Below are 13,670 nucleotides of genomic sequence, written 5' to 3'. Positions count from 1 at the left end.
AGGTCAGGAAGGTGCTAGAAATAGTGGGGGTTTTTTTTTTTTTTTGGTGGGGTAGGGATTGTGACCACCCATGGGGCTGTGGTGGTCGCTAGAGTGGTTAGCTTACGTAACGCCGCGGGCTTTGCGACACCGCCCCTGAGGGAGAGACTGGAGGCGGTCAGACTTTCCCTTGGCGGAACACTCGGGGGCTCGAGTGGCTTCAGGAGCGTCGGGTGGAAAGGGCGATGGTGGGTGCGCCCAGGTTAACAGCGTCGCCCTCACGGGGCCCAGCGTGCCCGCTTTGCCATTCTTTCCTCGTCTTTTCCCCCACCGCAGGCCCGGAAGCCGCCATGGGAGATGAAGATTGGGAAGCAGAAATAATCAAGCCTCATGTGTCGTCGTACGTCCCTGTCTTCGACAAGGTAGGACCGTGCCGCGCGCCGGGCGTGGCTTCGGGAGCGACGAAGTGGAGGGTTGGGCGTGGCGGCTCGTTCGGAATTCCCGCCCGGCTCGGGGCTGCTGTGCCGAGTGCCGTGGCCGTCCGCAAAGCGGGATGAAACGGGGAGATGTGCTTGAGCTCGCACAGAGGAATGCTATGGTTTCGGGGGACGTTTTGAGTTCTTAAACTTTCTTTTTCCTTTCCTTTCCTTTCCTTTCCTTTCCTTTCCTTTCCTTTCCTTTCCTTTCCTTTCCTTTCGTTCTTTCTCTGCAGAAAATACACAGGTTTTACCTCTACAAGGTGCCTGTTGGATTTTGAGAGTACAAATTAAATCTGTTTCCTTAACGACATTTGGGAAATTTGTAATCTAGGGTAAGGGTTCCTGGAAATAGATTGTTGGATATTTCGTCCGACTTGGAAATTGACTTAAGAAATAAATGGACCGTGCCTTAGAAGATAATATATTTAAGAAGATAATATATTTTACGGGATTGTTTTTGCATGTTATCTCCTGTCAAGTATCTCCGAAGGTTCATTCCGCTCCCCCCTAGAGTTTCACTTTGCACTTACGTAAATTGTGACACTTTCAGATGTCATGTGATGTCTTAGTGAAAGTTATGGAGTTATTAATACCGAAAAATTAAAATTTTATCCTTTGTCTTAATTGACTTTGATCTGTATGTAAAGTTTGTTACCTGAGATAACAAATCTGTTATTTTTTTTTTGTCTTCGAGCTTTTTCCAAGAAATGATGTCTTTTGGGGCTGGAGTGCTAGCAAATAGGGCGGTTGCTTTGCATGTAGCTGGCACCTTATATGGGCTCCCAGACACCACCAGAAGTGATTTCGGAATGTAGAAACAGGAGTAAGCCCTGAGCACCACAGGGTGTGGCCCAAAAATTAAAATTAAAAAAATTGTCTTTTATACGATGTCTTATATAATAACTATAACTATATATGAGCTAGTTCCCTGACTCCTTGTTTTGTTTCCATTAAAAAACTATTTCTACATTGAGAAAAGAGCCAAAAAAAACCCAAAACACTCATGTTTATAATCACTTGTTCCTCCTAAATTTCTACCAATTTACTTGTTTTTTTCCAATTCTGTTTTATATAGATTATAATAATACTGTATCACAGCAAATTTTTCATTCTAGCTTTTTTTGCTGCGAAACTATTGCTTGTTACTAACTTCCCCAAAATAATTTATGGTTATATTGTATTTCATGGATTGCATCTACTATAATATAAATTCGACTATTGGGATTTTAAGATGCTAGCTTTTCACTGTAATGTCACAGACATCTCTAACTTACTCTTTATTTAAATATGGGAATTAAATAACATTTTGTCAAAAGATTTTCTTAACTCCCCTGATTTTTATTAGAGTTATTACAATACAAAGTTTAATTAACATACAAACTTTATTCCTGGACTAATGGTCACTTGTTTAATTTTAATTTTTGATTTAAGATGTTGTCTTGAACAGTCTTCAAATGGTTCTATAGCTTGCTATATATATGAAATTGAGGATAATTATCTTTCGTATTTGCCTTTTTTGGAATCTATGTATAGACATAGTCATAGTCACCCAGTCAACTAGTCACAGTAACAGTCTAGTTTTCCTGTTTTCTGACGGGGCACACACGATGGTGCTCAGGGACTACTGAGGCTCAAGGTTGGAGATTTGCTTTCAGTAGTGTTCAGGGTGCCATTCAGTGCTGGGGATCTAATTCTGGCTTCCTGCAGTTCAAAGCTTGTGCTCAGCTGACTCATGAGTATCTATCTCCCTGGCCCCTTGTCTCTTTCCTCTTCCCTTCCCTTCCCTTCCCTTCCCTTCCCTTTGTAATTTTTAATTGTATATAAATTTTATTTGGGCTGGAGCAATAGCACAGCGGTAGGGCGTTTGCCTTGCACGCAGCCAACATGGCCGACCCGAGTTCGATTCCTCCGCCCCTCTTGGAGAGCCCGGCAAGCTACCGAGAGTATCTCGCCCGCACGGCAGAGCCTGGCAAGCTCCCCGTGACGCATTCAATATGCCAAACACAGTAACAACAAAGTCTCATGATGGAGACGTTACTGGGCCCGCTCGAGCAAATCGATGAACAACGGGAGGACCATGCTTATAAATTTTATTCAATAAGATAAATTTTTGGGGGCGGCTTTCAGTCACATAATGTTCCAACCCTTCACCGGTGTACATTTTCTACCACCAGTGTCCCCAGTTTCCCACCCACCACTGCCTCTATTTCTATGGCAGGCACATCTCTCTCTCTCTCTCTCTCTCTCTCTCTCTCTCTCTCTCTCCCCCTCTCCCCCTCTCTCTCCCCCTCTCTCTCCTCTCCTCTCTCTCTCTCTATCTCACTCCCTCTCCCCCTTCCTCCTCCCCTTCCTCATCCCTCCCTTCCCCCCCACTCCCTTACCCTTTCTCCTTCCCTCCTTTTGGCCTTTATGGTTTGCAGTACAGATACAGAAAGGTTATCAGTTATATTCCTTTACCGACTTTCAACACTCAGTTTCTGCTCAAAACGATCATTTCCAACCATTGTTGTTACACTGGTCCCTTCTTTATCCTAACTGCCCATCTGGCCCACACTACCCCCAGACACTCTTGTGGCAAGCTTTTAAGCATTAACAAGTCCTCTCAGCCGCTGTTTTTTCTGCTAGCCCCTTGTTTTACTTTTTAAATCTTATTTCTTGATATTGGGAATACTAACTTGAATATTAAGTAAAGTAAAGAATTCTACCTTATTTTTCAATTGAGGTATAATTGAAAATTTCAGGTTTATGACATAAAAATTCTATGTATATAGCAAAATAATCACATTTAGTTATTACATATCTTTAAGATATATAGTTATATATCTGGTGATGAGAACTTTTGTGTGTGTGTGGTGGGGGGGAAAGCTGTGGGCCATACCCAGTGGTGCTTGGGGGTTACTTCTGGTGTTTTTTTGAGGACCATGTGCTCCTGAGGTTAAATCTAGCTCTCCCACATGCATAACAGGTGCTGGTGGTAAAACCTGGCCTTTATGAGATGCCTAGGTACTGTGTGATAGTACAGTGGATAGGGTGTTTGCCTTGCACGCGGCCAACCCGGGTTCGATTCCCAGCATCCCATATGGTCCCCTGAGCAATGCCAGGAGTAATTCCTGAGTGCAGAGCGAGGAGTAACCCCTGAGCATCGCCAGGTGTGAACCAAAAAGACAAATATATATATATGTATATATATATATATATATATGTATGTATATGCCTTATTCTTCGAACTGTATCTCTGGTTTATGATGAGAAATTTTAGGATCCTTGTGTTTTTTTTTTTTATTCTTTTGGGTTTTTGCATTACCCCTATCTTAAGTCCTTGAGGGTCACTCAGTTACCCAGGGTCTTAACTGGGGTCAGATAATATATAAAACAAGAGAAACAGCTTATATCTGTATCTCTACTATATCTTGTCCTTTTTGGGGGTATTTTTGGACTACACCAGCTCTGCCAAGAAGTTGCTGGTATTGCGCATGACTGGCAGTGCTGGGAATTTAATTGGGGTAAGGCAACATGCTAGGCAAGTGCCTTAACCCTTGTAATATATCTCCTTTTGATTTTATTATTTATTTTTAAATTTTTTATTAGTGAAACACCATGAGGTACAGTTGCAGACTTACAAATTTTTGTGCTTGGGTTTCAATTATATAATGATCGCATACCCATCCCTCCAACAGTGCCCATTCTCCACTACCACTGATCCCAGTATCCATCCCACCCTTCCTCAGTGGCAGGGCATACCCTTTTGTTCTCTCTCTCCTTTTGGGTGCTGTGGTTTGCAAAAGAGGCGTTGAGTGGCAATCATGTTTGGTCTATAGACTACTTTCAGCATGCATCTCCCATCCTGGGCAGATCCTCCCAACACCCTTCTCTGTCTGAGCTGTCTTTTCCCCTAGCGTGTGCAGCTGGCCTCCAAATCATGGAGTAAACCTGGTACTTATCTCGGCTATTCTTGGGTGTTAGTCTCCTATTTTGTTACTTTATGTTCCTCAGATGAATGCAATCTTTCTATGTCTGTCCCTCTCTTTCTGACTCATTTCACTTAGCATGATACTTTCCATGTAGTACCACTTGTATGTAAATTTCATAACTTCATCTTTTCTAACAGTTGCGTAGTACTCCATTGTGTAGATGTACCAAAGTTTCTTTAATCAGTCATCTGTTCTCGGGCACTCAAGTTTTTTCCAGATTCTAGCTATTGTGAACAATGCTGCAATAAACAAACAAGTGCAGATGTCACTTTGACTATACATCTTTGCCTCTCTGGGATATATTCCCAGGAGTGGTATTGCTGGGTCAAATGGGAGCTCAATTTCTAATTTTTTGAGAATCGTCCATACTGTTTTCCAGAAAGGCTGAACCAGACCACCAACAGTGAAAGAGTGTCCCTTTCTTGCCACATCTGCGCCAGCATCAGTTGCTTTTGTTCTTTTGGGTGTGGGCCAGTCTCTGAGGTGTGAGATGGTATCTCATTGTTGTTTTGATCTGCATCTCCCTGATGATTAATGATGTAGAGCATTTTCTCATGTGCCTTATTGCCATTTGGATTTCTTCTTTGAGAAAGTTTCTGTTCATTTTGTAGCCCCATTTTTTGATGGGGTTGGATGTTTTCTTCTTGTGGAGTTCAATCAGTACCTTGGATATCCTAGATATCAACCCCTTGTCGGATGTGTATGGGGCAAATATCCTTTCTCATTCTGTAGACTGTTTTTGTATTTTGGTCACTGTTTCTTTGGACGTGCAGAAACTTCTTAGTTTAAGATAGTCCCATTTGTCTCTCTCTGTTTTCACTTGCTTGACCAGTGGCGTGACATCTTTGAAGATACCATTAGCTTCATTGTCATGGAGGGTTTTGCCAACTTTGTCTTCACCGTGCCTTATGGATTCCAGTCTAATGTTGAGGTCTTTAATCCGTTTTGATCTTACTTATGTACATGATGTTAGGCAGAGATCTGAGCCCATTTTTTTGCATGTAGCCGTCCAGTTTTGCCAGCACAATTTGTTAGAGAGGCTTTCCTTGCTCTACTTCACATTTCTTGTTCCCTTATCAGAGATTAGATGGTCATATGTTTGGGGGTAGATGTCAGTATGTTCAATCCTGTTCCATTGGGTCTGCAGCTCTGCCTTTATTCCAGTACCATGCTGTTTTAATTATTACTGCTTTGTAGTAGAGCTTGAAGTCAGGGAGATTGATTTCACCATTTTCAATTCTGTTCCATTGGTCTACAGCTCTACCTTTGTTCCAGTACTATGCTGTTTTAATTATTACTGCATTGTAGTAGAGCTTGAAGTTGGGGAGATTGATTTCCCCATTTTCTTTTTCCCAAGAATTGCTATAGCTATTCGTAGGGGCTTATTGTTTCATATATATTTCAGGAGTGTTTGCTCTATTTCTTTGAAGAATGTCATGGGTATCGTTATAGGGATCACATTGAATTTGTACAATGCTTTGGGAAGTATTGCCATTTTAACAATGTTAATTCTCCCCATCCATGAGCAGGGGATATTTTTCCATTTCCTCGTGTCCTCTTTTATTTCCTGAAGTAGCGTTTTGTAGTTTTCTTTGTACAGGTCCTTTACTTCCTTAGTTAAGCTGATTCCTAGGTACTTGATTTTCTGGGGGCACAATTGTGAATGGGATTGTTTTCTTCATGTCACTTTCTTCTCTTTCACTATTTGTATATAGGAAAGCCATGGATTTGGGGGTATTGATTTTATAGCCTGCCACTTTACTATACAAGTTTTTGTTTCTAGGAGTTTCTTGGTAGAGATTTTAGGGTTCTCTAAGTATAGTATCATATCATCTGCGAATAGTGAGAGCTTGATTTCTTCCTTCTCTACCTGGATGCCCTTAATATCTTTTTCTTGCCTAATCGCTATTGCAAGTACTTCCAGTACTATATTGTACAGTAGTGGAGAGAGTGGGCATCCTTGTCCCTGATCTTAGGGGGAAGGCTCTCAGTTTTTCCCCGTTGAGGATGATGCTTGCGTAGTTTTGTGGTAGATGGCTTTAACTATATTGAGGAAAGTTCCCCTCTATCCCCATTTTGGTGAGGGTTTTCATCATAAATGGGTGCTGGATCTTGTCAAATGCTTTCTCTGTATCTATTGATATGATCATATGATTTTTATCTTTTCTTTTACTGATATGATGGATTATGTTGATTGATTTACGAATGTTGAACCATCCTTCATCCTCGGGATGAATCCTACTTGGTCATGGTGTATGATCTTTTTATGAATTGTTGAATTCTCTTTGATAGTATTTTGTTGAGAATCTTTGCATCAGTGTTCCTCAGGGATATCGGCCTGTAGTTTTTTTTTTTCTTGTGGTGTCTTTGTTTCCTTTTGGTATTAGAGAGATATGGGCTTCATAAAAACTGTTTGGGAGAGTTTCTGTTTTTTCAATTTCCTGGAAAAGCTTGAGAAGAACTGGCAATAGGTCCTCTTTAAATGATTGGAAAAATTAGCTGGTGAATCCATCTGGACCTGGGCTTTTGTTTTTGGGAAGACTTTTGATTACTGTTTCAATTTCCTTGATGTGAATAGGTCTATTCAGGTACTTTATATCTTCTTGATTCAGCTTTGGGAGATGATAGGAAACCAGGAATTTATCCATTTCTTCTAGGTTCTCTTGTATTATGGCATACAGACTTTCAAAGTAGTCTCTGATGATCTTTTGAATTTCTTTGGTTTCTGTTGTGATATCCCCATTCTTATTTCTGATTCGATTTATTAGGGTTCTCTCTCTCTGTTTCTTTGTGAGTGTTGCTAGTGGTTTATCTATCTTATTAATTTTTTTGAAGAACCAGCTCTTGGTTTCATTGATCTTTCGGATTGTTTCTTTGGTTTCCATGTTTTTGGTTTCTGCTCTAAGTTTTATGATCTCTTTCCTTCTGCCCGATTTGAGCTCCTTCTGTTGAACTTTTTCTAAGATCTTGAGCTGTGAAGTCAGGTTGTTCATGTGCATCCTTTTTTCCGTCCTGAGATATGCTTGCAGAGCTATAAATTTTCTCCTTAAAACGGCTTTCGCTGCATCCCATAAGTTTTGGTAGCTCGTGTCTTCATTCTCATTTGTTTCCAAGTATCTTTTGATTTCGTCCTTGCCTTCCTTCCTGATCCACTTGTTGTTAAGCTTTGAGTTGTTTAATTTCCATGTGTTTGATTTGGTTCTCCGTGTATGTGTGTGATTCACTTCTATTCTCAGTGCATCATGGTCTGAAAAGATTGTTGATACTATTTCTGTCTTCCTGATTCTATTTAGGTATGCTTTGTGGCCTAGGACATGGTCTATTTTGGAAAATGCTCCATGCACACTGGAGAAGAATGTGTATTGTTTCTTTTTGGGGGTGTAAAGCCCTGTGTAGGTCTATAAGCCCTCTCTCTTCTATTTCTTCTTTCAAAGCCAATGTTTCCTTGCTGAGTTTTGTTCTTGTTGATCTATCCAGAGGCAATGTTGAAATCTCCAGCTACTATTGTGTTGCTAGCACTGTCCTCCTTAAAATCTGTTGCCAGTTGTTTTAAATATTTAGCTGTTCCCTCATTAGGTGCATATACATTTAAGAGTGTGATTTATTCCTGTTGTATGTATCCCTTGATGAAGATAAAATGGCCTTCGCTGTCCTTTTAATCTTTTTCAATGCGAAATTAATGCTGTCGGATACTAGTACGGCCACCCCAGCTTTTTTTTTTTAAAGTTTTTCTTTTTTTCTTTTTTTAAAATTTTTATTAGTGAGACATCATGAGGTACAGTTGCAGACTTACAAATTTTTGTGCTTGGGTTTCAATTATACAATCATCAAATACGCATCCCTCCACCAGTGCCCATTTCCTACCATCACGGATCCCAGTATCCCTCCCACCCCCAATCCCCCTCACCCCACCCTGCCTCTATGGCAAGGCATTCCCTTTTCTTCTCTCTCTCTCTCTCTCTTATTGGGTGTTGTGGTTTGGAAAAGAGGCAATGGGTGACAATCATGTTTGGTCTATAGTCTACTTTCAGCATGCTTCTCCCATCCTGGGAGGATCCTCCCAACACCTTTATTTGGTGTTCCCTTCTCTATCTGAGCTCCCTTTTCCCCTAGCATGTGTGGTTGGCCTCCAAGCCATGGAGTAAAATTCCTGGTACTAATCTCAGCCATTCTTGGGTGTTAGTCTCCTATTTTGTTACTTTATGTTCCCCAAATGAATGAAATCTTTCTATGTCTGTCCCTTTCTTTCTGAGTCATTTCACTTAACATGATACTTTCCATGTAGTACCACTTGTATATAAATTTCATGACTTAGTCTTTTCTAACAGCTACATAGTACTCCATCGTGTAAATGTACCAAAGTTTCTTTAACCAGTCATCTATTCTCGGGCTCTCAGGTTTTTTCCAGATTCTGGCTATTGTAAAGAGTGCTGCAATGAACAAACACTTGCAGATGTCAGTTCGACTATACCTTTTTGCCTCTCTGGGATATATTCCAGGAGTGGTATTTCTGGGTCAAATGGGAGTTCAGTTTCTAATTTTTTTGAGAATCGTCCATACTGTTTTCCAAAAGGACTGAACCAGTCGGCATTCCCACCAACAGTGAAGGAGTGTCCCTTTCTTGCCACATCTGCGCCAGCACCGGTTGCTTTTGTTCTTGTGGATAAGGGCCAGTCTCTGCCACCCCAGCTTTTTTGAGGGAGCTGTTTGCTTGCAGGATTGTTTTCCATCCTTTGACTTTGAGTCTCTGTTTGCTCTGGCTATTGAGATGAGTTTCTTGTAGGCAGCAGAATGTTGGGTACTGTCTCTGAATCCATTTTGCCACTCTGTGTCTCTTAATTGGTGTATTTAGACTGTTGACATTGAGAGAGATTATTGTTATGGGGTTTTGTGTCATCTTTCTGTAAGGGTCTGTTTTGCTTGTAGGGTTTGTTTTGTCTTATAGTAGCCCCTTTAGCCCTTGTTTTAGGTTTGGTTTTGAGTCTATGAAGTTCCTGAGCTGCTGTTTTTCTAGAAAATACTGTACCATTCCTTCGATTTTGAATGAGAATTTAGCCAGATAGAGTATCCTTAGTGAAGCATTCATTTCAGTGAGTTTTTTCACTATATCTTGCCACTGCCTTCAGGCTTGGAGGATCTCCTCTGATAGATCTGCTGTGAATCTAAGGGGTGCTCCTGTGTATGTGATTTCCTTCTTTGACCTTGCTGCTTGCAGTATTGTATCTCTATCGGCAGCATCAATCATTCTAACTATGATATGTCTTGGAGTGTTTTTGGTAGGGTCTCTTTTAGCTGGTACCCTTCTGGCTCCTTGAACCTTAATGGCTGCATTGTGGAGCTCTGGGAATGCTTCAGCAATGATTTGTTTAACTGTGTTTTTTTTCATTGGGATTGTTTCCCTGAGCTTCTGGTAGTCCAATGATTCTAATGTTGTTCCTCTTGGAAACATCTCCTAGGACTCTGATTCTCTGTAGAGCTATTTTGAGGTCCCTTGCCACTGTGTGTTGTTGCCTGTTGGCTTGGTGCAGCTGATCTTCCAGCTCACTGATTCTCTCTTCAGCTTCGGTCATTTTATTGTTGAGAGAAAAGACAGAGTTTTTCATTTCATCTACGGAATCTTTTATTCGTGACGAAATGCTCTCATTTTCTCGTGTAATTTGTCGATTTTTTTTGTCATGTTACTGGATATCTGTCTGACTCTTTCATTGAGTTGATTGAACATCTTCATGACTTCGTATCTGAATTCTTTGTCTGAGAGGTCCCTTAGGTGAGCAGTATCAACTGTCTTCTGGATTCTTTTCGTTGTTGTCCTCCCCATGTGGTGGGGATTTGTGTTGTTTCTTCATGTTGTCGTGTAGGTTGGGGATTAGGTTCCTTGGGGACTAGGTTCCTTAGTATGGCTAAAGTACCTGTGGCCGCATAAGTGTTAGCTTGCTGAAAAATTGGCCACGCCCACTTCTGAAGAGGCCACGCCCCCACGAGAACCTGGGTTTGGGAGATCAGCGCAGCGTGAGGGGTAAAGAGGGAAAGGCAGAGTCTCAGAGCTGCTTTTCTCCAGGCGTCTGGGAGGACGCCTTGGGTCTTGCAGGGAGACATCCAAGTCCTGGGTTCAACTACCGGCGGATGAACTGACCTGGGTTTGGGACGAGATCAGTGCAGCGAGAGCGGTGAAAAGGGAAAGGCAGTGTCTCAGAGCTGCTTTTCTCCAGGCATCTGGGAGGACGCCTTGGATCTTGCAGGGAGAGATCCAAGTTCTGGGTTCAAGTACCGGCAGATGAACTTACCTGGGTTTGGGACGAGATCGGCGCAGCATGAGCGGTGAAGAGGTACGGAATCTTTTATTCGTGACATTTCTGCTCTCATTTCTTTCCGTAATTTCTCGATTGTTTCTGTCATGTTACTGGATATCTGTATGACTGTTTCATTGAGTTCATTGAATATCTTCATGACTTCATATCTGAATTCTTTCTCAGAAAGGTCCTTTACGTGAGTAGCACCTACTGAGGCTTCTGGACTCTTCATCTTTGTCCCCATGTGTTGGGGATTTGTGTTGTTTCTTCATGTTGGTGTGTAAGTATGGAAATTGAGATGTTAACACTAGATTTCTTGGTATTAGTAAACTACCTGCGGCCGTTTGAGCATTGACCCACCTAAAAATAAGCCACGCCCACTTCTGCAAAAGCCACGCTCACTTGTAAAGAGGCCACGCCCCCACAGGAACCTGGTGTGTGTGCGGGGTACTAGCTGGGAGGGAAAGAAGACTGGCACAGCGTTGGGGGCGAAGAGGAAGAGGCTCAGGGTTGCTTTTGTCTCAGGGTCCTAGAGGACGCCTGGGCGCTTGCACAGAGAAAGCCAAGTCCTGGGTTCGAGGACTGGTGGGTTAACTGACCTCAGAGGGGAAGAAGACCAGCACGGCGTTGGGACAAAGAGGAAGACTCTCCTTTTGATTTTAATATTTATATTTTGGGGCCACTTCCATCTCAGCAGAATCAAAGGCCTTCTTTAAATCAATGAACGTTAATGAACGTTCTGTCTCTCTTGAGACGGAAGCGGTCATTGAAGCCCTAGCCAATCAGGGCATTCAAGCCCAATACATCAGGATCCTCCGTGAGCTGTATTGCTGATTCACTACCAGGATCTCACCATTCTACAAAGAAATAATCATTGATATCAAGAGAGGGGTTCGGCAGGGTGATAATGTTGGGATCGGGAGTTCCCTAGCCCTGGGAGGTGCGGAGAGACCAGATAGACACAATTCCTGCAGGAGTAAAAACGGGGTTTATTTAGACCAGCATGCTGGGGCTCCGCAGCATACCCCAAAAACGGGCAGTGGCTGAGAGCCCCGAACTTCTTCAAAGGGGATCTTATATAGGCCTTCACTGGCCATTACAGCAAAGCCCGCGCATTTCATAGCCAATAGATTTGTAACAACATACACTTTCTTAACCAATCCATTTAAAAGTACCTCACTCCTTAGCCTATAGATTCAAAGATCAGCATTTACATACATCGATTGTCAGCACAAGCAAGGTTATAGCTGGAATCATTAAGCCTTAGGTATTCTCCCTTGACCATCCTCATTTTGAGTTACCCAAGTCTGCAGGGTGCTTTAGTGAGACAATACATTCCAGGAAAGGGCAATTTCCCCCAACCACCCGCATCCTGAGTTATCATTTACCCAAATCTGCAGGGTGCTTTACTGAGACAATACATTTCAGGGACAGTAAATCACTTTCCAAGTCCCCTCTCCCCCAGGTGCAAAGCAGCCAAGCAGTTTTACAGAAAGCAATGTTGCAAGTTAGCTAAAGTACACAAAAATTTGATGCCCTAATATGGATTCTTTCAATACCATTTCACCGAAACTCTTCAGTGCCACCCTCGAGAACATCATGCGACGACTGCAATGGGAAGGAATGGGAGTGAAGATAGATGGTCGGCAACTACACCACCTCCGCTTTGCTGATGACATTGTTTTAATAACACCAAACATCAGCCAAGTGGCACAAATGCTGGCTGTGAGTGTGGAAAGGTCGGACTACAGCTGAATCTTACAAAGACAATGTTTATGAGAAACAGCCTCGTTCCTGATGCCCCATTTGCTCTCAACGGAATGACCATCTCCGAATGCAACAGCTATGTGTACCTAGGTCGAGAAGTCAGTATGACAGATGACCTGGCACCCGAGCTGCGCAGGAGGAAGAGAGCGGCTTGGAACGCCTTCAAGAACGTCGAAGAAATAGCTAAGAGGACGAAGAACCTCCGGCTCCGGGCACATCTCTTTGATTCCACTGTTCTTCCTGCATTAACATATGCCTCAGAGACCTGGGCCCTACGCAAACAGGATGAGAACGCTATTCAGGTCTCCCAAAGAAGAATAAAAAGAGCTATGCTTGGAATATCACGTTTCACTCAAATGAGAGAAAGAATCCGGAGTTCCGACATCCGTCGATGATCAAGAATCAGGGATGCTGTCTCGTTTGCCAAGGTGTCAAAAATCAGATGGGCTGGTCACGTAATGAGATTTAAAGATGACCGCTGGACTAGAGCTGTTACCGACTGGATTCCACGGGATGTCAAAAGACCGCGTGGCCGCCCACCTACCAGATGGTCAGACTTCTTCATCAAGATCATGAACTATCGGTTTGAGGCTCTTCATGTTCCCAGAGTGAACAGATGCCATTGGGCTACACTAGCACGAGACAGGGACAAATGGAGACGTCACTGGCGCCCGCTCGAGCAAATTGACGACTAACGGGAAGTTAAGTGATTAAGTGATTTTGGGGCAACACTTGGCCCCTGGTGGTGCACAGAACTTGAAGGCTCTGTGCACAGGGATCAGTCCTATGGTGCTCAGAGGACCATATGCAATGAGAGGATTGAATCCAGATTGTTGCTTGCAAAGAAGTACCCTACCTGCTGTACTCTCTCTCTGACCTGCCTTACGATTTTTACATATATTTTTTGGTTGAGCCAGTTAATGGTAAGTTTTTTTTTTTTTTTGGCATTTGGAAACAGCAGCTGGTGCAGGCTATGCAATTATTTGGTCTAATGCACTTGAAGAAACACGTGTAGTCACTGGCATTGCCTGCTGTGGCTGATTAAAAAGTGCCGAAACATACATTGTTAAGTATGACATTGTATGTTGGAGAAAGCAGGGGTTTTTAATTCAGTTTATTTTTAAATTTAATTTTCCTTTTAGGAGCCACACCTGGCTGTGCTTAGGGCTAACTTTTGTCTCTGA

General features: G+C 42.5%; 1 protein-coding gene across 2 annotated transcripts in view; it reads left to right on the top strand.

The window, feature by feature from the left end:
• Positions 1 to 329: 329 nt before the first annotated feature.
• The window catches only part of DDX4 (DEAD-box helicase 4), a 54,975-nt gene continuing 41,634 nt past the window's right edge, over positions 330 to 13,670 (top strand). For both annotated transcript variants that reach the window (XM_056112142.1, XM_056112143.1), the window contains exon 1: positions 330 to 401. In XM_056112142.1, coding sequence (XP_055968117.1) covers positions 330 to 401 — 72 coding nt within the window. The remainder of the gene's footprint in view (positions 402 to 13,670) is intronic.

Source organism: Sorex fumeus, unplaced genomic scaffold (assembly GCF_029834395.1).
Source record: "Sorex fumeus unplaced genomic scaffold, SorFum_2.1 ptg000015l, whole genome shotgun sequence".
In the NCBI taxonomy this organism is placed as follows: domain Eukaryota; kingdom Metazoa; phylum Chordata; class Mammalia; order Eulipotyphla; family Soricidae; genus Sorex; species Sorex fumeus.
The sequence above is the reverse complement of the archived record's forward strand: the minus strand, read 5'-3'. Positions and strand labels throughout refer to the sequence as shown.